At 40.9% G+C, this 26199-nt stretch overlaps 1 protein-coding gene across 1 annotated transcript in view; it reads right to left on the minus strand.

The window, feature by feature from the left end:
* Positions 1 to 4073: 4073 nt before the first annotated feature.
* SLC22A2 (solute carrier family 22 member 2) overlaps positions 4074 to 26199 on the minus strand; it is a 92497-nt gene continuing 70371 nt past the window's right edge. The window contains exon 11 of the mRNA XM_004044915.4: positions 4074 to 4692. Within this exon, the coding sequence (XP_004044963.2) occupies positions 4650 to 4692 (43 nt within the window). The 3' untranslated portion in view covers positions 4074 to 4649. The remainder of the gene's footprint in view (positions 4693 to 26199) is intronic.

Genomic DNA, 26199 nt, shown 5'->3' on the forward strand with positions numbered 1-26199 from the left:
TTTTTTGTATTTTTAGTAGAGATGGGGGTCTCTTGCCATATTGCCCAGGCTGGTCTCAACTCCTGGACTCAAGTGATCTGCCCACCTTGGCCTCCCAAAGCTCTGGGATTACAGGCATGAGCCATTGCGCCTGGCCAAGTCATTCAACTTTTAAGGAAAGACGCGGCTCAAGCAAGAGGCATGGGGGCCTCTCGGGCTCCATGTGCTCTCTCCTGCTTTATCTTCAAAGCACCTTTCCAGGGAGCTGCACGGCCTCCCAGTCAAGGGCTTTGTGAAACGATGTTGGCAAGTAGAAATGAGCACACCTGGCTTCTTACCTTTCTTACAAGCTGTATACAAAAATATCAGGCAGGATGACCTTCTGAAGCACCAAGAGTGCGTGTTTCCCCCACACTCTTCCTTTCAACCCCTATTCTGGCGACCATTGCCAGCTGAGTGGCCTAAGGGGAACCAGAAGACAAAGGCTGTAGACTGCTGGCATTGGGCGGCAGGCTAGCTATGACAGAGTCTCAGGACACCAGCACAGGTCTCCCTGTCAATGGAGGAGATAGAGTTGTTGGGGGCTGGGAAAGCTGGCTCCTGAAGGGTGCATTAGTCTGAGTGGAATTTGCCTGTGAGTGGCCAAAATCTCCAAAATATCAGGGCCTTAAACAAGGTAAAAGAAATTTTATCTGACTAAGGAAAAAAATTCCTGACTAAAGAAAGAAATTCTTTCTCATGTTCAAGAAGCTTGAAGGACAGAGTGCAGTGCTTGTGTGGGATATGGCAGAGACAGGCCCAGGTGCCTGCCATCTCATTCTGTGGACAGAGCTTCCTCCCCGAGGTCCACACTGGCTGCTGGGCTCCCTGTCACATGCAGGAGATGGGGTACCACGAGGAACACAGATCCTCCCTTTAAGGGGACTTCTGGACACTGCCTGCAGCCCGTCAGCTGGACCTCATGGCCAGAATATCTGGAGAAGTGGGTGGCTTCAGGCCCTTCCTAGAGTTGGGTTGCTTTACTGTGGAAGTAGGTGAGAGGAGATGGGAGGTGGCCGAGTGCGTCTGCTCTGGTTGGAGGGGTGGATGACCTTGAGGGTCTGAAGTAGGGACCTGCTTGGTTGCTGTAGGTGGCCATGACGCTGCCCACCTGGGGACCCTGAGCAGGTGGACCTGAGGCAGCTCAGAGATTTCTTGTGCCATGGGGGTAGGGGGAGCAGCATGATGTGACTTAGGGCTTGTCATGGCTGGTGATATGGATTGGCTGTGTCCCCACCCAAATCTCATCTTGAATTGTAGCTCCCATAATTTCCATGTGTCATGGGAGGAACCCAGTTGGAGGTAACTGAATCATGGGGGTGGGTCTTTCTTGTGCTGTTCTCTTGAGAGTGAATAAGTCTCATGAGATCTGATGGTTTTATAAAGAGGAATTCCCCTGCACAAGTTTTCTCTTCCCTGACACCATGTAAGACGAGCCTTGCTCCTCCTTGCTCTTTTGCCCTGATCATGAGGACTCTGCAGCCATGTGGAACTGTGAGCCCATTCAACCTCTTTCCTTTGTAATTACCCAGTCTCAGGTGTGTCTTTATTAGCAGTGTGAGAATGAATGAATACAGCTGGGATGAAGGTTCCACCCACAGCTGGGGCACGGACTGTATAGCTGGGACCATGTGGGGAGAAAGACACCCTGGAAAGGCTGGCGTGGGCACAGGCTGCCCAAGGAGGGACACTGCCTGCAGAGCCATGGCATGAAGCAAGCCTCCCGGGACCTATGTGCCCTGCTCTGGGGACACCAGGGGAGGGGAACAACCTGCAATTCATGAAATTTACATGAATTTATGAAGGGGAGAAAAACCCTGAAGTCACTGAGCTTACTATGAATTGCGAAGATTACGTTTTCCACTGCCTGCTGGAGTACAGGCCTGAGGTAAGAAAAAAGTCACACAATTACAAGGTCATATTCCTTGCACAATTAACTTTTATAGCCTTAGAATTTATGGGGTTGTGCCATCTGTTGGTCCGCAGCTTGCTTTTTCAAATTAACTTCTTTCCATTTCAGCACACAGGGGTCTGACTGGTTTGAGCAGCTGCATAGCAATGTATTGAGTGCCATCATTGATTGAACCATTTCTGCTTTCTGTTCCTAGAGTGTGGTCCCCTTCATGTGAATGTCAATGATGGGGTTGTTAGTTGGTTCTCCCACCTCATCCTGTTTGTCACACCCCCCGCTTAGTGGTCCAACTCTCCTTGGGGGAGCCAGTGGGAGCAGTTAGGGCAGCGGGCAGTCCCCTGGCTAGTCACCCAGGGCCTCTGCACCAGGCCCTCTCCACCGCCTAGCCCAGACCCTCCTGCCTGCAGCCCAGTAGGATGGGCGGATCAGCTTGGATTCCTGTGTGTCTTGGGTGCTTATGGTGCTTGGCCCACCACAGAGAGCAGGTAAGGCACTGTTCTGTGTGTTCCCGGACTCACCTGTGCTTGGTCATCCTCTTGCACATCCTCTTGTGCCTTCCTTTTTTTTGTTTTTGTAAATGTCAAAGCTGTAGACTCTGTGTGCAAAACATATTTTTCTTGGTGAACCAAATCCTGTTTGCCTCATCTTACATATTCATTTTGTTCTATTTCTGTATATATAGAACAAAATATGTATTACATTTTATTTTTATAAATATATTTTAATGTATTTATAAATGTATTTTATAAATGTATTTATGTATTTATCACATAAAATACATAAATACATTTATTACATAAAATACATAAATATATTTAATGTGTAAAATACATAAATACATATGTATTTATTACATAAAACACATACATTTATGTATTTAGGTAAAACATTTATTGTGTATAAATGTATTTAGTAATATATTTATTGTGTATAAATGTATTTAGTAATATTTATTGTGTATAAATGTATTTAGTAATACATTTATTGTGTATAAATGTATTTAGTAATACATTTATTGTGTTTAAATGTATTTATAAATACATTTATTTATATATATTGCATTTTATATTGCTTACAACAGAGCTTACAAAATGATCTCAAACTTGCAGGGCTGTATTTGAAATCTCTCAATAGGTGCGTTTCCTAAACATATCACTTAAGCATTTTGCCCTGACTCAATTAAATAACTTTCATCTCTAATAGGCACTATCCTTAGTCCTCAAATGCAAGAGACAACGTTTTTACCTTCCAGCCCTTGAGAAGTGTACAGGGGAGGGGACCCGTACTGTCTCCAGTGCTGCAGTCCCCTTGGGGCGGGGGTGGCTGACAAAATAGATCTCAGGGGGATAGATGGCCTTGGTGCACAAAAGAGATCACAACAGCCAAATGGACTCCCAAAAATGTACTGCCTGTTTCTGTGGCTCTCACACAGACCCTGGCTGGTGACACTAGGATGGATTCTTTGCTAGTCCCAGGAGGGTAAAATGGGGATCCTATGAGCTAAAGAGCAGCTGAGAGGAGACGTGAGTAATCCATGACCCCATGTTCCATCCTCTTCATAGCAGATTCTAGCATTGTTTCAGGCTAGCCCTGGACAAAAAGGCTGAACTATTCAGAGCATCATGCTTGGGCATTCAGTTACCCTAGTTCAGGAGGGACACTTTCAGTTTTCATCTATCCCTCAAGGGAACCTCTGACTGTGACTAGAATTTCCACCCAGTCTCGGGTGGCCTGCAATTTATCAGCACACCCTTCATTTCCCAACTGCTCTCTTTCTTTTCCAAGCACAGCGCACGTTTTCTTTCTAGCCTAAACACTGGCTGCTCATAAAACCAACCCCTGCCACTTATTGTCCAGCTCAGAGGTCCAGACCTCTCTCTAACTGTTCCAGGAATGTTCAGGTTTTATCAGCTCATAGTCCCAGACATGAGCATTATTAATAACATTCACAATTGCTCTTCTTGACAAAGAGCTCTTTAAACATTGGATCGTTTACCCGTGGGAGGCAAGGCTTTTGTGGCCTCATTTTCATCACTCTTAATTTGTACTTTTAGATAAACGTCTTGAAAATATTTGCAATTTCACCCCGATTTAGTAATCATAGACACTGGTTTGTTTAACCATCTATTTGTTGGATGCACCACAGCAATTGAGATGATTGTCCAGTTTATGGGTGCCCAGATAGACCCCCCCCCTTCCAGTTCAGGACATAGAGAGGAGGCTGCCTTTTGCTTGTGGCTGCGGCCCCCCAGGGTCCCTGGGGTCATCTAAACCTCACTAATGGAGCTGTCAAACTTTACCTCTCTCCTCAAACCCAAGTATTAAACTCCTCCCACCCACGTATTCATTTAGGCCTTTATTTAGAAAACTCCCATTGAGTACCTGTTATGTGCCAGGCACTGTCTTAGATAATGAGAATTCAACAGTAAATTAAAAACAAAAGCAAAACCAAAAACCTCCGCCCTCAGAGAAGTTACTTTCTAGTGGGGGAAAACAGACCAAAGCAAAATAAGAAAATGATATATTATTAAATCTTTAGAAAGGATCAGGCCTTGTGGATAAGAATAAAAGAGCAGAGTTCAGCAGTTCCAGTTGGCAAAAGCTGGGGAGGAAGAAATGACGAATCTTGTCCAGGACTTGTTGAGTTTGAGCAAAGATGTCCAGTGGGTGGTCGGAGATGGCTTTGGGGCTTGAGCTCATGTCTGGAGAGGGAGAAACATCAGCATTTGATGGATACTGAAGACAGGAAATGGATGAGCAGTCTGGAATGAGAAAAGATGGCGTTCAGAACAAAACCCAAGATGGAGGACAGAATAGAGACTTCATAATAAAGACTTGGGAAACTGCTGAAAACAAATGGTAGTGTGGGGTATAAGTCAGCCAATGATCATCATTTCGCTGCTATTTGGGGAAAACCCTGTGCTCTCTGGCTTATTCTGACTTAAAATCTAGCAGAAAATATGATGGGCACTTAGAAGGAAATCCCAACCTATTCAGCAATTTAGTGACTACAACATACTAGGCAGCTGGTGGCTTCATTCTGCCATATGTAATTTGCAAGATGGTCTTGGGTCCTGTCTTTGTTCTGGAGGGGGTGAGGAGCAGGGTGCCTATGTTCTAGTTCTCATATTTATAAAATGGGGAGGGATTTTCCACCTTACATCCAAGGAGGAAAAACTACTGGAAGAATTATACTAGCTTCTATTTATTTACCATCTCATTTTCTTATGTGTGTTCTAAACATATACACAGTTGAAGCAATATTCTGATAGAAACTTCTTTTTGTCTTTAAAATTGCTGTCCCATTCCCATACATGTCAGTAGCTGGCCACAGTGGCATCCCTGCACCCTCGAATAGTTAAGTTGCTCACGGCACAGTCTTGCTTAAATATTTTTAAATTGCTGGATGACATCCTTTTTTTAAAATTTTTATTTTTAGAGACAAAGTCTCACTATGTCTTTCACCCAGGCTGGAGTACAGTGGTGCAGTCATAGCTCACCACAGCCTCAAATACCTGGGCTCAAACGATCCCCTCATCTCAGCATCCTAGGAGCTAGGACTACACGCATGCACCACCATGCCTGAGTAGTTTTATAAAACATTTGTTGTTGTTGTTGTTGTTGTTGTAGAGACAGAGTCTCCCTATGTTGTGCAGGCTGGTCTCAAACTCCTGGCCTCGAGCAATCCTCCCACCTTGGCTTCCCAAAGTGCTGGGATTACAGAGATGAGCCACTATGCCTTGCCTACTCTCCTGTTTTTTATTAAGAAGGAAAAATGAAGATTTATGAAGCTTTGGATAATATTATAATGTAGAGATGTGGTTTGGTGGGAGGAAATAAAGCATGGTACAACAAAGTTAACCAAAAGGATCTTTTATGTAAGAGAATTAAACAGTAGAGAAGAAAAGTTGATAGTTCACTAGGGAAATTTATTTTTACATGAGAACATGATACCCAAGGACTTAGTAAAATCAGTCTAATGGGAAACTCTACACGTGCTATGACTTTGAAGGTTTCCCTGGTCCCCTCAGTGGCTGGGGCTGCCTCTGATATGGGGCTGCTGTGGCTGGTCCTAAAGACAAGAAAAATGCAAAGTTCAAGAAGGTCAGGGAAATGTTTTTGCCAAAGAGCAAGGACTCTTGGAGATGTCTAGGGTAGTGGCAAAAGACAAAGATGCCTAAATATGGATGGTGCCCAGTGCCAAGCGGAGACAATTTCAACATCCTGATGACAGTGGTTAAAGTCAAGCAGAACAAGTTGAGCCTATAAACAAGTCCATGATAATACTCAGATGGAACAAATAGCAAGCACACCAAGGAAAAAGCACATGAGTTTCCAATAAAGTTTACAAGCTGTTCAATTAGTTCAACAAAACTGATGTGAGCCCTCCACTCAAGGTGAAACACCAACATTAATAATCATAAATAAGAAGCAGATGTAGCAAGGAAATAATTAAAACATGCTTAAAATATATGATGTCTATGGTTTGATCATTTTAAATTACAATATTTTGGCCATCCAGTATTGTAGTGACTTAGAAACCAAGGTCAAATCTTTCAGAGGCTCAATCCAAATTGAAGATGATACATTTGGAATTGAGAATGTAGACCTGCTTTGCCCCAATGGGAATAAAGGACCTGCAGGGTCGGAGGCTGGCAGCTGGAGGCTAGAGGCCCCGAGGCATTCCCCTCGCTGTGGCTTTCAAGGCTCAGATTCAGCTACTGGCCAACAAGCCATGGAGTTATGCCTTGGGCAGAAACAGCCACAGAACTGTTCATCACTTTCAAAGATAAAAAAATTAAAATGGTATCTTAAAACGTTATAGTTTAGGCTGGGCACAGTGGCTTACACTTGTAATCCCAGCCCTTTGGGAGGCTGAGGCGGGTGGATCACCTGAGGTCAGGAGTTCGAGAGCAGCCTGACCAACATGGTGAAACCCTGTCTCTACTAAAAATACAAAAATTAGCTGGGTGTGGTTGTGAGTGCCTGTAATCCCAACTACTTGGGAGGCTGAGGCAGGAGAATTGCTTGAACCTGGGAGGCGAAGGTTACAGTGAGCCAAGATCAGGCCATTGCACTCCAGCCTGGGTGAGAGAGTAAGACTCCATCTAAAAACAAAACAAAACAAATAAAAAAACAAAACTCTTTAGTTTATACTGAAAAATCTGAATTACAAGACAGTTCCTCCTACCTTAGCTGTCATACTCCTAACGGTAATTACAGTCAACTCTTCAAATGGTACTTTAAATTCCAGGCTAGAACTGTAAGATTCAGAAATTCCCACAGCCCCAGGCTCCCTCTCAACCTCCCTGCTCAGGGAGGGTGAGGTCAGGTGATGACACAACCTGTACAAACCTGATAAAGCCACCAGAAAGGGACCTGGGGGCCGACCACTGAGGAGGTCAAAATGGTCACCATCGTTGTGGAATTGGAAAACAGTAATCAGATATATGCACTTAAAACAATAAGTATTTGGGGTTTTCTAAAACAAAATTTGAGGGAATTATTTGATGCTGATTTACTGATTAGAGTTAGCCAAAAAGTCTACTGAAATGATAAAAACCCTCTGGCCATGGAAGGCTGAACGGGGAAGAGGTGTGGGGTGGGTGGCTGAGCGGGGAAGAGGTGTGGAGGAGGCAACAGTGTTCCTGGACCAAACTGAGGGTGGGGTTGCTTATTCTCGCAGCTCAGTAATGAGATGCAGACGAACTGGGAAAGAAGAGAATTTACTTCAGTAACCGGGTACAGGGAGAAGGGCGGGAAAATATCACCAGACCGACTCAAAATTATAATGTTTTCCAGAGCTTCTAGACCTTCTGAGCTATATGTCTATGTAAAAGTGTACATTCTTCTAAAGACGTAAGTGATTAACATTTTCTAATCTCTAAAGTCTGAGTCCTGAAGACCTTCCTCCGGAGCCTCAGTAAATTTACTTAGTCTAGATGGGTCCAAGTGCTAGGGTGATTACCCTTATCTTGTTTCCTGCTAAATCATGGAGGTTTGGGGAATTCCTTTAGACCCCAATAAAACTTGTTTGTGGATGTCTGGGGAATTCCATCAGACCCCAGTTAAACTCGTTTAATCCTAAACGGGTCCTGTTAAAAATTCCTTAAAAAAAAAAAAATTCCTTTGTTATCTTGTCATGCTTCAAGGCCCAGGAAAAGCCTAGACAAAACTCTTGGTGGGCTTTTGTTACATGTCAGCCTTTGTATAGGGACAGAGGCTCTATCAGCTTTTAATATTTAACTTAACCACTGAGTCAGTGCTCAAACAATTGTCATGGAGGTCTGCCCGTTCAGCTGTTAGTGAGACCTAGCCTGCCACAAAAGGAAGAGGTATCTATGACCTAAACCAAGGGCATGAAGAAAATTGTCTGGGGATTTGGGAAATATAACTTGTGATCCACAGTCATTTAAAATGGGGAGGTTCTAGAGACTTCCTTTTCCAGGGTGGTCCCAGGGATCAGCTGCTCTTGACATGACTGGTGGTGTTCAAAGCTCAAGACACAGCCCACTGCATCCCTACCACATGGTCTCTGATTTTGCAGGGTCCAAACCAAAGGCTGCTCTCTTTGTATGAGAAAAACATGTTTAAGACAAATGAGCCTGGGGCTGATACCTGTACCCCAAATGCCAATATGCATGAGTGGCCCTTGAAGCCTTGTTCCTGTGCTGGGTTTGTTCTAAAGAACAGTTGTGTAACATCTGACTACTACTATCCAAGGAAAAGGATAGGTCATTCCACATTTGGTGCAGAAACCCTGGTTAATTTGGTTAAAGGAGCATGTCTTCTTCCAGTGAGAGCCACTGTGTAAAGGATGCAGAGACTTGAATTAATGATTAGTTAAAGAAAACTGTGCACTGGGTAATTTTTAAAATTCAACAAGGCAAATGTAGTTGGTGAATTAATGACCTGTTTAAGACTAATGAATGATGATCTTCTGATAGCAATGGTAAAAAATGCTCTTACCTGGGTATTCTTGGATCATTACAAAATTAACCATCATTCTGGGGCTACACAGCCAACCATTATCTCCCCCCACCAACTTTTATTTTGTCTTGGGTAGAGTCCACATAACGGAAAACTATGGCTCAAGAAATTTCTTACCTGTTTTCATTAACTGATGCATCCATCATCCAACCATCCACCATGAACTCAGTTAGTAGTTGTTAATTGACCATCTATTATGTGCCAGGCACAGTTCTAGGTGTTGGGCTTTCAGTTAGAGAACAACAAAGGCACGATCTCTTGCCTTCATTGAATTTATATTCTAGTTGGGGGAGACAGACTAAAGACATTAAGAGATGATCAAAATACTTTCAGAAGGAGATAAAGTCAGTCAGGATGATAGGATGCAGAAAGACTTGAATAGATGCCCGGGGCTAATTTAGTTTAAGTATTTGTGGAACTATTTTTTCTTTTTTCTTGAATAGAGAGTATTAATACATGTTTACCATGGCTCCTGAATGAGTGTATAATCCCCTTTTTCTATTGAAGAAGGATTAATATTATGTAATTTCATTGATTTGAAGTTCTTTTCTTAGGGACCTTTCTGGATCCTGGTTATAATACCCCTCCCAAACCTACTTAGGGAGAAGTTTATGTCTTAGTTTAAGGCCTGTTCTTGTTCAGTAAACTCTACTGACATTAAACCCTAGCAAGGCTGTGAATACATTTCTTTATCAAGTTACAATTTCTGTTTCCTTAACCTTCAGTTGCTGGAATGGAATGGCCCCCAAATTCATACATTTTAACCCTAGGCCATGGGCACACTATTTTATTTTTCTGCTTCTAATAGGAACGGTAGCTGAGGGCCCTAGCCCTGCTCAAAGGCTTGAAGTTTCCCAAGCAGAAGCTGAAAGAAATACAAGTGGTACAGAGATACTGTCTGGGCGTTGCATTTTATCAGGAAAAACGAGTGGGTGGAATCCGCTAACCAGTATCAGACTATCAATGCCAGGAAATTTCCATTTCATTGTGAGCAAGAGAATCAGAGCAGTCTGGTCCACAGACAAGTAGCAAATGCAGTTTGCAGCAAGTGCCAAAACATGGGGCAAAGGGAAACTAGAGCAAATCTTAACTTTTCTATTATCCAGAGGTCCGTGCCCCAAAGATCTGAAGTGTGACTCACACATTGTGTGTGTGTGTGTGTGTGTGTGTGTGTGTGTGACTGTGGCAGTGACCTTGTCCATGGGTCTTCTACAAAATCATATTTATGTGTCATTGAGAAAACCATCTCATCTACTAATTCTGAAAAAGTGTAGATTTTGTCTACAAAAAAAATGAAGAATCAGAGAAAAGATAACCAACCATTAAAACCATTTTAGGAGGTCAATACAAAATGACAAACCTGAGATATCATAGAGTTATAAGAATTCCCCCTATGAAAAAGGGGAACATTTTTGAAAATCTCTATGCATGCTCTTTCCAAGATTCTAGAAGACAATGAAGTCACAGAAAGGGAAGCATTTGTTAATACATATATTGCTTTTAGAAAAAAATACCATCTGGAAAAGCAACAGAAGCAACGACGAGTAGATTGAATATTATGGAAATCAAATTTGGGAATTAGAAGATAAGCTTGAGAAATTCTGCTAGAATGCAGAGAAAAGAGACAGAAATGAATATGACGAGTAAAAAGATAAAGCACAAAGAAAGCAGACACAGTAGATGCCATGTGCATATGCAGAGGGGTGAAGTTTGAAATTAACTCCCATTTGTTTTGCTCCTGTGCTTGAGGCTTAGCCTGAGTTCCACAAAAGCAGAGGGGAATTTGATCAGGGAAGGAATCCCAGGGATGCCAGGAGTGTGGGAAGAGAGAGGTAGTGGAGCTGACGGGAGGATGCATTATTTTGGTGATCTCCAGGAACATCTGATCAAGTCCCAAGACCATGTATGTATGTATGTATGTATGTATGTATGTATGTATGTATGTATTTATTTATTTATTTTTGAGACAGTCTCACTCTGTTACCCAGGCTGGAGTGCAGTGGCTTACTGCAACCTCCACCTCCTGGATTCAAGTGATTCTCCTATCTCGGCCTCCTGAGTAGCTGGAATTACAGGTGCCTGCCACCACACCAGGCCTGACCATGTAGTTTGATCGCACCAAAGTTATTCCTCGAGCTTGGGAGAGCCCGGAGCACCACCTAAACATTGGAGTATTTTATCAATACTCTCCAATTTAAATGACAATATTCTGGTAGAATTATTTAAATGTGAAATATAAAACCATTTGAAATACTAGAATATGATAGGGGTCAACATTTATGTAATTTTTATTCAAGCAAGACTTTCTAAACATAATACCAATTAAGAAACCACAAAGGAAAACAAGTATAGATTTGTCCACTTAAAAATTTAAAAAAATTTCTCTCTATGAAAAATACCAAATAAAAAACTAAAGGGCGAATGACCAACTCCAAGAAACAATTTGAGAAAGGCTCTGACGGAAAAGAGAATATCCCAGAAGGAAAATGGGCAAAGAACAAAAATAGTCACTTCATAATATAAAGAAAATTAGCAATAACCATGAAAACATGTTCAACCTCACTCCTCAAAGAAATTCAGATAAAATGGCCAGGAGATATTATTTTTTGTGTGTGAGTGTGTTGTGTATGTGTATGTCTGAGACAAAGAGAGAGAAAGAGAGAGAGAGACATGCGAACGGAGAGGGAGAGGGAGGGAAGGAAGGAAAGAGAGAGAGAGCGAGAGAGAGCGCTGTGTGTGTGTGGCAGAGAAGACATGAAAAAGCCACACTCTGGCATTGTTTTGGTGAAATTAATTTGTAACACATTTTGAAGGACAAGCTGATGTTTATAGCAAAAGTCTTAAAATGTTCCAGCACATAGTAAAGAGAAAAAAAACTCCCTGATTTTCGCAATACCCATACTCTTAACCACTTCTTTCTACTGCCTCAGAAAATGATTGCAAGTAAAAATGTAAAGTAACTGCCCTAAAGACAGTTCAGTGTTTCCCTCCATCCCCCTCTCTCCCTGTCTTTTCCCTTCACCTTCTACTCTCCTCCTCACCACAGCACAATGACCGACTTTGTTCCGTTTAAGAATCCTGTTTAATGAATTTATGGTACTCTATTTAACTAGGGACACTGTATTTTGTACTGCTGTTACCAACTCTTGCCTCTTATGGAATACTTTAGAGAGAATCACTCCACTAATCTTAGTTAGCAGAGCTCCTTAGAGCGAAATTTAAAAGCAGGGGTCGCGGGGGGTGGTCTCCTTTTTTTTTTTTTTTTTGGAGTTTCCCTTGGTCCTCTCATCAAGTTAATTACTATTCTAAGTATACTTCACGTGGAACAGTTATTCTCTCGTACCTAGAACAGAGGAAATCTTTATTTTAAAATGTGAGCTAAGATAATGCTGTGTCAGTGTCTGACCTTGGGTGGCTCATTTCCCAATTAGGAAAACTGGAGACAGCCAGGCATGGCTTTGGAGGAGTCCCCTGAAAGCACCGTAGCTGGTCTCCCTTGAATATCCAGGCACAGACATTTCCCTGGCCTCCTGACTTGGTCTGTTTGGGCTGGTACAACAAAATACCTTGGACTGGGCAATTTATAAATTATTATAAACAGAAATTTATTGCTCAGAGTTCTGGAGGTTGGGAAGTCCAAGATCAAGGTGCCAGCAGATCTGTTTCTTGGGGAGGGCTCTCTGCTTCACAGATGGCACCTTCTTGCTGTGTCCTCACATGGTGGAAGAGCAAAGAGGAACTGACAGGCTTCCCCAGGCCTCTTTTATAAGGGCACTAATCCAATCATGAAGGGTTTGCCCTCATGACCAAATTATCCTCAAAGGCCCTACTTTCTAATACCATCACTTAGGGGTTAGGTTTTAACCCATGAATTTTGGAAGGATACAAACATTCAGACCATAGCACCTCCTAACAAGCCATGGCTAAAAGAAAAAAGCTACCTACCCTCTTGGCTGTGAGAACACATTTTTGTGCATTTTGTACCGACCCATGTTATTAAGGGCCCTAAACAGAAAGCCTGGGACAGTGGATGGAGTGTTGAGAGCCTGACATGCCCAGTTAAGTCCTGATGTGAGAACCCCAGCCAGGGAACATGCGGACTTGGAAAATACTTCTTGAATGGCAGCAGCCTTCAAGACAAGAGTCAGGCAACATCATAGTTAGGTCAAAAGGTTGATGCTCCGAGTCTAAATGGTTTTTGTATATGGGCCATTGTAAAACACACATTTACACAATAAACACTGTGAAACAAAATTGGAACAGGCCTGTTTGTGGCTCTTAATAGTACAAATTGGAAACTGGAGAAAAACTGTGATTTATTTAAAAACATTTTTGTAAAAGCTTTTGCCTTTTCTGGAGTGTGTCTCTTGATGATACGTAATGATTCTATTCAAGGTCTATGACTATTACATGAAAAACACTACCTCAGTCACACACACAAAAATCTGCCATGTTAATTGGAACCTTTTTGTATTGTTGGTGGTGGGAATGTAAAATGTTGCAGCTACTGTGGAAAACAGTATGGTGGTTCCTCAAAAAATTAAAAATAGAATGACCATATGATCCAGTAATTCCACTTCTAAGCACATACCCTAAAGAATTGAAAGCAAGGTCTCAAAGAGATATTTGTACACATATGTTCATAGGAGCATTATTTACAACAGCCAAGAGATGCAAGCAACCCAACTGACCATTGACAGATGAATGCATGAACAAAATGTGATGTATACATGCAATGGAGTGTTATTCAGCATTAAAAAGGGAGAAAATTCTGATACATACCACAACGTGGATGAACCTTACTAAGTGAAATGTGTGAATCATGCCAAATGAAATAAGCCAGTCACCAAAAGACAAATACGGTGTGATTCCACTTATATGAGGTACCCAGAGTAGTCAAATTCATAGAGACAGGGTAGAATGGTGGTTGCCAGGGGCTAGGGGAAGGGGAGAATGGAGAGCTATTGCTTCATGGGTATAGAGTTTCCATTTTGCAAGATAAAGAGTCCTGGAGAGAACGGTGGTGATCATTGCACAACAATATGAATGTATTTAATACTACTGAACTGTACACTTAAATGTGATTAAGATGCTAAATATCTTGGGTGAACTTTATCACAATAAAAAATCAAGCTAAATGCCCCACAGTGCTGTGGTGAGTTATTTCTGTGCATGGCAAGATAGTCTCAAGTAACAGATAAAGTTAGGTTTTCTCTCACATATTTGACTTCCAGCTGGTTAATTCCCATTTATCCTGCAGATCTCAGTGAAAACATTGCTTTCTTCAGGAAGTCCTCCTTGGCTCCCAGCCTAGGCCAGGTCTCCCTGTAACATTCACTTCTCCTCTGGGCTGCCGTTTCTTAAGTGCATTCTTTGTGTCAGTCGTTGCTCTTGGTGAGTATGTTCAATTCACCACGATAACCAGAACTGTAACTTCTTGCTTAATGTTTTCTCTTCTGCTACAACATGAATTCTATGATCCAGGAAAAGAATCTGCCTTGTTCTATGCTGTGTCTCCATGTCCAGTATAGTACTTGCTAGACACTTAATGAGTATTGGTCAAATAAACACTACTGTGAATGTCAATAAAATGTCTACTTTTGCTTGTCTCCCTGTAGATTTTAATACTGCTTTTCTCTTATGCATTGAGATTGGCAGAGGTTTTTCTGTAAGATCTATAGACAACATCAAGAATACAGTTTTAAAACCAGAAACTCTTAAAAATATTAATGGCAAATCTCATTTAGCCATTCTTGGTAGCTGCCAGAATCCCAAATATGCATTTCTAGTAGGTTCTCATGTCTTTGGTGACTGACTCTGCTGTGTTTCTTCTAGGCTTCTAAAGACTTAACTAAATAGAAGATGGCCATTAATGTCCTTCCTGATGTTTTTATACAATATCCTTTACTTTTCAAAAGAGAAAAGGCTTGAACTTTGGATCATGTAGTAGCCAAAGGTAGGTCATCTTTATTTTATTTTATTTTATTTTATTTATTTATGTTTTGAGACAGAGTCTCACTCTGTGGCCCAGGCTGGAGTGCAGTGGCTTGATCTCGGCTCACTGTAAGCTCTGCCTCCTGGGTTCAGGCCATTCTCCTGCCTCAGCCTCCCGAGTAGCTGGGACTACAGGCACCTGCCACCACACCCAGCTAATTTTTTTTTTTTTTTGTATTTTTAGTAGAGATGGGGTTTCATCGTGTTAGCCAGAATGGTCTCGATCTCCTGACCTCGTGATCCACCCACCCCAGCCTCCCAAAGTGCTGGGATTACAGGCGTGAGCCACCACGCCCAGCTGGTCATCTTGATTTATACTGATCCCCAAAGGGTTCCCAGAAAGTCTGGGGTTCACCCAAAGTTTATAGGCCAAGGAGTATTTGTGTTTCTCCCTCTCTTTTTTTTTTTTTTTTCACTCTACTCTTAAAGCTGTTTCATATGATCCCATTTTAATGACAGCTTCCTCCAATACTCTAGACTGGGCCTGCAATACGTTAAGCATTTCAGGGAGTTTACATTATTGTAGCTTTAATCCCAGAATCAAGTTAATTACTATTCTGTCAGAATCAGCTGCCAGAATATTTATTACTTTAGTCAATCGAAGCTGGCCATTCAAAACTTTGTTGGTGAATGCTTGCTTTTTTTTTTTTTTTTTTTCTTGAGATGGAGTCTCGCTCTGTCACCCAGGCTGGAGTGCAGTGGCACGATCTTGGCTCACTGCAACCTCTGCCTCCCAGGTTCATGCCATTCTCCTGCCTCAGCCTCCTGAGTAGCTGGGACTACGGGCGCCCGCCACCACGCCCGGCTAATTTTTGTATTTTTACCAGAGACCGGGTTTCACCGTGTTAGCCAGGATGGTCTAAATCGCCTGACCTTGTGATCCGCCTGCCTCAACCTCCCAAAGTGCTGGGATTACAGGGGTGAGCCACCGCGCCTGGCCGAATGCTTGCTTTTTTGTAGTTTCTGAGGTTAGCAGAAAGCTTGGTATGTTGTTTAATCTTACTGATACAGTTAGGTTGCAACATATGCAATGAGAGTTGCTTTCCATTCTAAATACTGGAACTTTTCTATTTTAAACATATATCAAAGGAAGTAAATAGGTTATTCGAAATCACATTTTCAAAAGATTACTACCAGATTTTTAGTGTTATCATCTGCTTTGAATGAATAAAAACATAAAGTCCATTTCATCTGCTTGCTTTCCAATTTTTAAGATTACTTATTGTGTCAACTGAATTAACATTGTTTTCTAACACATCAAAAGAGGTTGAATCTTCAATAACCAAAGAAAGCTCAAGTACATACTGATGTGTTTCTTTTTTTAGATAAACATTTATTAAGTTACTATAGCTTCTTTGCTCTCTTAGAATAGGAATTTGCAGGATATTTCCTTGGTTACTAACTTGCCTGATTAGTAATTAAATTTTACTTTATTCTGATTAGGGAAATACATTTTCCTTCAATGAAATGGAATGGTATATACTTGCTACAATTACCAGATAAAATATGGCCAAGAAAGACCCAGAATTTCTCCTTCGCTTATGAAACTTAGTTTGGCTGGATATGAAATTCTGGGTTGAAAAGTCTATTCTTTAAGAATGTTGAATATTGGTCCCCAATCTCTTCTGGCTTGTAGAGTTTCTGCCAAGAGATCAGCTGTTAGTCTGATGGGCTTCCCTTTACAGACAAGCAAATGCTGAGATATTTTGTCAAAACCAGGCCTGCCCTAAAAGAGTTCCTGAAGGAAGCACTAAACATGGAAAGGAACAACTGGTACCAGTCACTGCAAAAACATGCCAAATTGTAAAGACCATCAAGGCTAGGAAGAAACTGCATCAACTAATGAGCAAAATAACCAGCTAACATCATCATGACAGGATCAAATTCACACATAACAATATTAACCTTAAATGTAAATGGGCTAAATGCTCCAATTAAAAGACACAGACTGGAAAATTGGATAAAGAGTCAAGACCCATCACTGTGCTGTATTCAGGAAACCGATCTCATGTGTAGAGACACACATAGGCTCAAAATAAAGGGATGGAGGAAGCTCTACCAAGCAAATGGAAAACAAAAAAAGGCAGGGGTTGCAATCCTAGTCACAGATAAAACAGACTTTAAACCAACAAAGATCAAAAGAGACAAAGAAGGCCATTACATAATGGTAAAGGGATCAATTTAACAAGAAGAGCTAACTATCCTAAATATATATGCACCCAATACGGGAGCAACCAGATTCATAAAGCAAATCCTTAGAGACCTACAAAGAGACTTAGACTCCCACACAATAATAATGGGAGACTTTAACACTCCACTGTCAACATTAGACAGATTAACGAGACAGAAAGTTAACAAGGATATCCAGGAATTGAACTCAGCTCTGCATCAAGCAGACCTAATAGACATCTACAGAACTCTCCACCCCAAATCAACAGAATATACGTTCTTTTCAGCACCACACCACACCTATTCTAAAATTGACCACATAGTTGGAAGTAAAGCACTCCTCCGCAAATGTAAAAGAACAGAAATTATAACAAACTGTCTCTCAGACCACAGTGCAATCAAACTAGAACTCAGGATTAAGAAACTCACTCAGAACCGCTCAACTACATGGAAACTGAACAACCTGCTCCTGAATGACTACTGGGTACATAACGAAATGACGGCAGAAATAAAAATGTTCTTTGAAACCAACGAGAACAAAGACACAACATACCAGAATCTCTGGGACACATTCGAAGCAGTGTGTAGAGGGAAATTTATAGCACTAAATGCCCACAAGAGAAAGCAGGAAAGATCTAAAATTGACACCCTAACATCACCATTAAAAGAACTAAGAAGCAAGAGCAAACACATTCAAAAGCTAGCAGAAGGCAAGAAATAACTAAGATCAAAGCAGAACTGAAGGAAATACAGACACAAAAAACCCTTCAAAAAATTAATGAATCCAGGAGCTGGTTTTTTGAAAAGATAAACACAATTGATAGACCGCTAGCAAGACTAATAAAGAAGAAAAGAGAGAAGAATCAAATAGACACAATAAAAAATGACAAAGGGGATACCACCACCGATCCCACAGAAATACAAACTATCATCAGAGAATACTATAAACACCTCTATGCAAATAAACTAGAAAATCTAGAAGAAATGGATAAATTCCTCAACACATACACCCTCCCAAGACTAAACCAGGAAGAAGTGGAATCTCTGAATAGACCAATAACAGGCTCTGAAATTGAGGCAATAATTAATAGCTTACCAACAAAAAAAGTCCAGGACCAGATGGATTCACAGCTGAATTCTACCAGAGGTACAAGGAGGAGCTGGTAGCATTCCTTCTGAAACTATTCCAATCAATAGAAAACCAGGGAATCCTCCCTAACTCATGTTATGAGGCCAGCATCATCCTGATACCAAAGCCGGGCAGAGATACAACAAAAAAAGAGAATTTTAGACCAATGTCCTTGATGAACACTGACGCAAAAATCCTCAATAAAATACTGGCAAACCGAATCCAGCAGCACATCAAAAAGCTTATCCACCATGATCAAGTGGGCTTCGTCCCTGGGATGCAAGGCTGGTTCAACATACAAAAATCAATAAACATAATCCATCATATAAACAGAGCCAAAGACAAAAACCACATGATTATCTCAATAGATGCAGAAAAGGCCTTTGACAAAATTCAACAGCCCTTCGTGCTAAAAACTCTCAATAAATTAGGTATTGATTGGATGTATCTCAAAATAATAAGAGCTATCTATGACAGACCCACAGCCAGTATCATACTGAATGGGCAAAAACTGGAAGCATTCCCTTTGAAAACTGGCACAAGACAGGGATGCCCTCTCTCACCACTCCTATTCAACATAGTGTTGGAAGTTCTGGCCAGGGCAATCAGGCAGGAGAAGGAAATAAGGGCATTCAATTAGGAAAAGAGGAAGTCAAATTGTCCCTGTTTGCAGATGACATGATTTTATATCTAGAAAACCCCATCTTCGCAGCCCAAAATCTCCTTAAGCTGATAAGCAACTTCAGCAAAGTCTCAGGATACAAAATCAATGTGCAAAAATCACAAGCATTCTTATACACCAATAACAGACAAACAGAGAGCCAAATCATGAGAGAACTCCCATTCATAATTGCTTCAAAGAGAATAAAATACCTAGGAATCCAACTTACAAGGGATGTGAAGGACCTCTTCAAGGAGAACTACAAACCACTGCTCAATGAAATAAAAGAGGATACAAACCAATGGAAGAACATTCCATGCTCATGGGTAGGAAGAATCAATATCATGAAAATGGCCATACTGCCCAAGGTAATTTATAGATTCTATGCCATCCCTATCAAGCTACCAATGACTTTCTTCACAGAATTGGAAAAAACTACTTTAAAGTTCATATGGAACCAAAAAAGAGCCTGCATCACCAAGTCAATCCTAAGCCAAAAGAACAAAGCCGGAGGCATCACACTACCTGACCTCAAACTATACTACAAGGCTACAGTAACCAAAACAGCATGGCACTGGTACCAAAACAGAGGTATAGACCAATGGAACAGAACAGAGTCCTCAGAAATAATGCCACATATCTACAACTATCTGATCTTTGACAAACCTGACAAAAACAAGCAATGGGGAAAGGATTCCCTATTTAATAAATAGTGCTGGGAAAACTGGCTAGCCATATGTAGAAAGCTGAAACTGGATCCCTTCCTTACACCTTATACAAAAATTAATTCAAGACGGTTTAAAGACTTACATGTTAGACCTAAAACCATGAAAACCCTAGAAGAAAACCTAAGCAATACCATTCAGGACATAGGCATGGGCAAGGACTTCATGTCTAAAACACCAAAAGCAATGGCAACAAAAGCCAAAATTGACCAATGGGATCTAATTAAACTAAAGAGCTTCTGCACAGCAAAAGAAACTACCATCAGAGTGAAGAGGCAACCTACAGAATGGGAGAAAATTTTTGCAACCTACTCATCTGACAAAGGGCTAATATCCAGAATCTACAATGAACTCAAACTAATTTACAAGAAAAAAACAAACAACCCCATCAAAAAGTGGGTGAAGGATATGAACAGACACTTCTCAGAAGAAGACATTATGCAGCCAAAAAACACATGAAAAAATGCTCATCATCACTGGCCATCAGAGAAACGCAAATCAAAACCAAAATGAGACACCATCTCACACCAGTTAGAATGGCGATCGTTAAAAAGTCAGGAAACAACAGGTGCTGGAGAGGATGTGGAGAAATAGGAACACTTTTACACTGTTGGTGGGACTGTAAACTACTTCAACCACTGTGGAAGTCAGTGTGGCGATTCCTCAGGGATCTAGAACTAGAAATACCATTTGACCCAGCCATCCCAGTACTAGGTATATACCCAAAGGATTATGAATCATGCTGTTATAAAGACACATGCACACGTATGTTTATTGTGGCACTACACACAATAGCAAAGACTTGGAACCAATCCAAATGTCCAACAACGATAGACTGGATTAAGAAAATGTGGCACATATACACCATGGAATACTATGCAGCCGTAAAAAATGATGAGTTCATGTCCTTTGTAGGGACATGGATGAAGCTGGAAACCATCATTCTCAGCAAACTATCGCAAGGACAAAAAACCAAACACCGCATGTTCTCACTCATAGGTGGGAACTGAACAATGAGAACACATGGACACAGGAAGGGGAAAATCACACATCGGGGACTGCTGTGGGGTGGGGGAGGGGGGAGGGATAGCATTAGGAGATATACCTAATGCTAAATGACGAGTTAATGGGCGCAGCACACCAATATGGCACATGTATACATATGTAACAAACCTGCACATTGTGCACATGTACCCTAAAACTTAAAGTATAATATTAATAAAATTAAAAAAAAGAAAGACCGAGAATTATGTATAAATGCAACGACACATAAGCTTCAAAGTGTATAGCCTGAAAAATGGTGCTTCAGGGATTTAAAACTCCAACTGGTGAATTGTAATAGAAATATAAATTTTGTAAATGAAAAAGATGGTGAATTAAAAATCAAACCTCTTTCTTTTAAATGAGTTATATTTTTCTGGCATAGATAAATGATTATACAGGAAGACTTTCGCTTCTGACAGCGTGGAATAGAGAATTAGAAAAAGGACCGTCAAATTTACTCAAAGTAAGAAAAATGGAGAAAAAGAGCAGAAAATAATGAAATACAAAAAAAGAAAAGATAATGTCAAGGAAGCCAAACCTAGCTCTTTGAAAAGATTAATGAAATAGACAAACGCCTGGTGAGACTGATCAAGAAACAATGAGAGAAGGCATGAATAGACAATATCAAAATAGAAAAGGGGCATAATTACGGATCTGGGAGGTATTTATTTTTTCTTTTTAAATAGCCAAGTTCAAGAGCAAATTTCTGGGAGATATTACGAAGGTAAGAGAAAAGTGTCCACAACTTTCTGCCTATGCATTAGAAAACTTAATGAAATGAACTAATTCCTAGAAATGCTTAAGTACCAAAATTCATTGAAGAAATAGGAAGCCTAGATCATACTACAGCAATAAAATAAAATGAATGAGTGGTTAAATGCTTCACCACAAGAAAATATCAGCTAGATGGCTTTGAAGGCAAGCCCCACTAAACTTTCAGGCAGCAGATTTTTCAATCCTTTGCTAACACTTGTTTTTTTTAAATTTATTTTATTATTATTATACTTTCAGTTTTAGGGTACATGTGCACAATGTGCAGGTTTGTTACATATGTATACATGTGCCATGTTGGTGTACTGCACCCATTAACTCATCATTTAACATTAGGTATATCTCCTAATGCTATCTCTCCCCCCTCCCCCAATCCCACAACAGTCCCCGATGTGTGATGTTCCCCTTCCTGTGTCCATGTGTTCTCATTGTTCAATTCCCACCTATGAGTGAGAACATGCGGTGTTTGGTTTTTTGTCCTTGCGATAGTTTGCTGAGAATGACGATTTCCAGTTTCAGCCATGTCCCTACAAAGGACATGAACTCATCATTTTTTATGGAATCAAAACAAGTGTTAGCATGGAATGCTAACACTTGTTTTGATTTCTGTGTTAATCCAAGTCCTCTGAGAAGCAAATGCCAAAGCAGAATTAAAAGTGCAATAATTTTATTGGGCAAAATTCTTGTGATATAAAATGGTATGGAGCTGCGGAGAACTGTCAGAAAGGAAAGGAGAGGAAGAGAGGGGGCACAGAGGCATCCTAGACTCTTGGGCAGTCAAGGAGAGGTTTGGCAGAGTTGGAGGGCAGATGAATCACTCAGGAATGGACCGTCTGAGTCTCCCTGCAAGCTCAGTCATCATCTGGGCGCAGCCCAAGGGAAGCAAGGCCTTGGGCACATACAGCAATGGCACTCAGAGCCCAGCCTCGGCTCTGGGTTAGTTTTGCTTCCTCTTGCTGATCTGTGTATACTCATAGCAGCCTCAATTGTAAAACCAGGACTGGATGAGAAAGGAAACATAGAAGCCATTCCTATTTATTAATATAGATTTAAAAATCCTAAACACATACTAGAAAACCACATCCAACAATAAATAAAAATGATAATGCTATGACCAAGTCAGGTTTGTCATACAAACTCAACAGTAGTTTAACGTTAGACAATCTATAAACATAATTAACCACACTAGCAGGTCAAATGAAGAAAAACTCTTAGCAAATGAGAAACATAAGGTATTTTCTTAACCTGATAAAGTGGCTGGTTAACAATCTACAGCAATTATCATTTTTAATGATGAAATGTTATAATTATTCCCTTTAAAATTAGGGCTAATGCAACGATAGTACACTCAATAAGGCTTCAACACTGTGCTGAAGTCCTAGCTAGTGTAGCTGGAGAAATACTGGAAAAGAAGAAGCAATACTATCATTATTAATATATAACATAATAGTTTGTGTAGAAAATAAAAAAGAATCTACAAAGTGTCAGGAATAATAAGACAAGTATACAAAAGTAAATTGCCTTGCTATGTGCCAGCAGCAATGACAAGAAAAACATAGTTTCATAAATATATCATTTAAAACAGTAACAACAAATAAAAGATAGCTAACAATAAATCTAAGATTTGCAACACTTGTAAGAAGAAAATTTTTAAACTTTACTGAAAGATATTAGAGAAGATTTAATTCAATGTATAAACATATGATGCTCTTGAATACGAAGATTTAACTTTACGAAGATGTTAATTATCTCCATATTGATTAAGAGGTTTAAAACAATTCCAATAAAAAATCCCAACTAGGTTTTGAGTTTCTAGGGGAATCTGAAAAATTAATATGTAAGAGCAATGGCCTAAGAATAGCTAATACACAGAAGAAGGAGGAGGAGAAGGAAAGAGGAGGAGGAGGAAGAAAGAGGAAGAGAAAGAAAAAGTATACTTGCTCTGGCAGATACAAAGACTTATGACAAGGATACAGGTATTGACAGAATCATGTTGATGCAGGGATTGAAAGTCAAAACAGGAAAGAGAGCTCAAAAACAGATGACATCTATTTCTATGGAAACGGAATTTAAGACAGAGAAAGAATAACAAATTACTGGGTAAAGAAGAGACAGTTTTCTTGCCATACACAACAGTTAAATCCTGAGAAATTAACAACTTGAGTGTGAAAAGCAAATCTTTGAGACTTTTAGAGGCTTATGCATGTTCAGGCTCTGTGTAGTAAAGGATTTCTTAAACAAGATATTACCCATGCAAATCTAAAAGATAAATTTAGCTGTGTTAAACTCAAGAATTTCCTTTCATCTAAGGACACTAGAAAGATAGTAAAAGACATGTTGCCAACGGAAAGAATATATTTGCAACATTTATAACTGATAAAAATATTAGAGCAATACATGATTTTTTTTTTCTTTTTTGATGGAGTCTCGCTCTGTTGCCCAGACTGGAGTGCGGTGGCGTGATCTTGGCTTGCTGCAACCTCCGCCTCCTGGGTTCAAGAAATTCTCCCTGTCTCACCCGCCCCCCCGAGTAGCTTGGATTACATGCTCCTGCCACCATACCCAGCTAATTTTTTTATTTTTTAGTAGAGACAGGGTTTCGCTATGTTGGCCAGGCTGGTCTTGAATGCCTGACCTCAGATGATCCACCCGCCTCGACCTCCCAAAATGCTGGGATTACAGGCATGAGCCACTGCTCTCAGCCAGCAAGCAATACATGATTTGAGATGCCAGGCACTCATCCTCCACACAAGAAAGGATAAAGGCCACGAAAGAGAGCTAAGGTTTGACTGGAGGTCGAAGGGAGAGTGCTGGAGTGTAGTGTGGAGTGGACAGACACTTCTGAAGCCTTGTCTCCCCTTCCCAGATTAGGCTGGCATGGAGTGTGGAAGGACTTCCAAATGTGGGGAAAGGAAAGCAGAAGATCCCAACCAGCCCCCATTGCCATTGCAAACACTAACAGCTTTTACTACAGAAGAATCCCATAGTCCTTGCAAGCCCTGAGCCCAGTTTGGAGAGCTGCCAGGAACTCACACAGTTGTATTGCTCCAGATTAGAAGTGCAAAGTGTGCACTCCCTTCCTCCCACCCACTCCCTGTGAAGCTACTTTAGCATGGCACCACCTCTTGAGTTCATTCTACTCTGGCAGCCAGCAGCCACTGGACTTTTCTAGCCCTGAGGCTTTGTCTTCATTCCACCAAGCCCATACAGGTGGCTGAACACCACAACTCCAGCTGTGCAGATCCTGGGCCTAGGATCAGCTGTGACTCTAGTCCTGCACAGTAGGGAAACTAATCTCTGTGACCTCCACTTCCAGCAAGAGAAACAGTCTGGCAGTCCCCCCAAGGCAAACTTGCCCTTGAGCCAGTCAAACTTCTATGTGCCTTCCCCCAAGCAGGCAAGGTCCTCAAGCCACTAAGCAGCTGGCATGTCCCCAGGCTGGCAGGGTGTCTACATGCCCATACCCAGAGCCTGAGAAATAGCACAGGTAGTTCCTGGCCTGCCCAAAGGCCCTGTGCCCACAAGCAGAGCCTGAGTAACAGTCTTGTAGGTTGCCCCTGGCAGACACATCCCCAGACAGAGAACCCCCAGGCCAATTGAGCAGACTGGTACCTGTGTTCTGGTCTTGAGAAACATCCTCATGGGCCATACCTGGTAGACACCTCCAGGCTGGCTGTGAAACCACATGCCTGTGCCCCCAGCCAGAATAACATCACTGTGGCCCCAACCTCAGCAAGCTGACCCAAGTTGTCTGACACACTGCGTACGTGCACATGCCCACAACCTGAGAAACAGCCCAGTGAGCCCACACCTGGCAAAGTTAAACTGCCAACACAAATGGTCATAGCCTAGGCCACTGAGACACTCATAAACATCACTGGTGTGGATTATAGCTGAAGAAAATACATATAAACAATAGTATTGTGTCCACCTAGAACTAAAGCCAATGCACTCCACCAAATTGACATCCCAAGACCCACACATATGAGTAAGTCTTTTTCTACAAAGTGCACTCCATAAAATTGGAAGAGGTGAATTTTCCACCAGATGCATAGACATCAATGTAGGTATACATCAAACATGAAAAAGCAAAGAAACATGACACCTCCAAAAGAACAAAATAATTCTCCAGTAACAGACCCTAATCATAAGGAGATATACAAAATTCCAGAAATAAAATTCAAGATAAGAATCTTAAGGAAACACAGTGAGATACAAGTGAACACAGATAATTCTAAAAAACTAGGAAAACAATTCATTATTTAAAAGAGAAGTTCAACAAAGACACAGAAATAATAACAAAGAACCAAACAGAAATTCTAGAGCCAAAATAACACAGTGAATGAATTAAGAAATACAATCAAGAGCTTTGACAACACATTAGGCCAAGCAGAAGAAAGAATTTCTGAACTTCAAACAGGCTTTAAAAAATATCACAGGCAGACAAAAAATAATAAAAAGTAAAAAGGAATGAAGAAAATCCATAGGATTTATGGGACACCAGTAGGTAAACAGATATTCACCTTAGAGTGTTCCAGAAGAAGAGATTGGAAAATGTATATAAAATATACTTAATAAAATAATAACTGAAAAATTACCAAGTCTTGAGAGAGAGATGGACATCCAGATTCAGGTTGCCCAAAGAACCCTAAACAGATTCAACCCAAACAGGTCCTCTCCAAGGAACACTATATTCAAATTGGTAAAATGTAGAGACATAGAAAGAATTCTAAAAAAAGCAAAAGTGTCAAATTATATATAAGGAAATAACATTAGACTAACAGTG

This window comes from Gorilla gorilla, chromosome 5 (assembly GCF_029281585.2).
Source record: "Gorilla gorilla gorilla isolate KB3781 chromosome 5, NHGRI_mGorGor1-v2.1_pri, whole genome shotgun sequence".
Taxonomy (NCBI): Eukaryota; Metazoa; Chordata; class Mammalia; order Primates; family Hominidae; genus Gorilla; species Gorilla gorilla.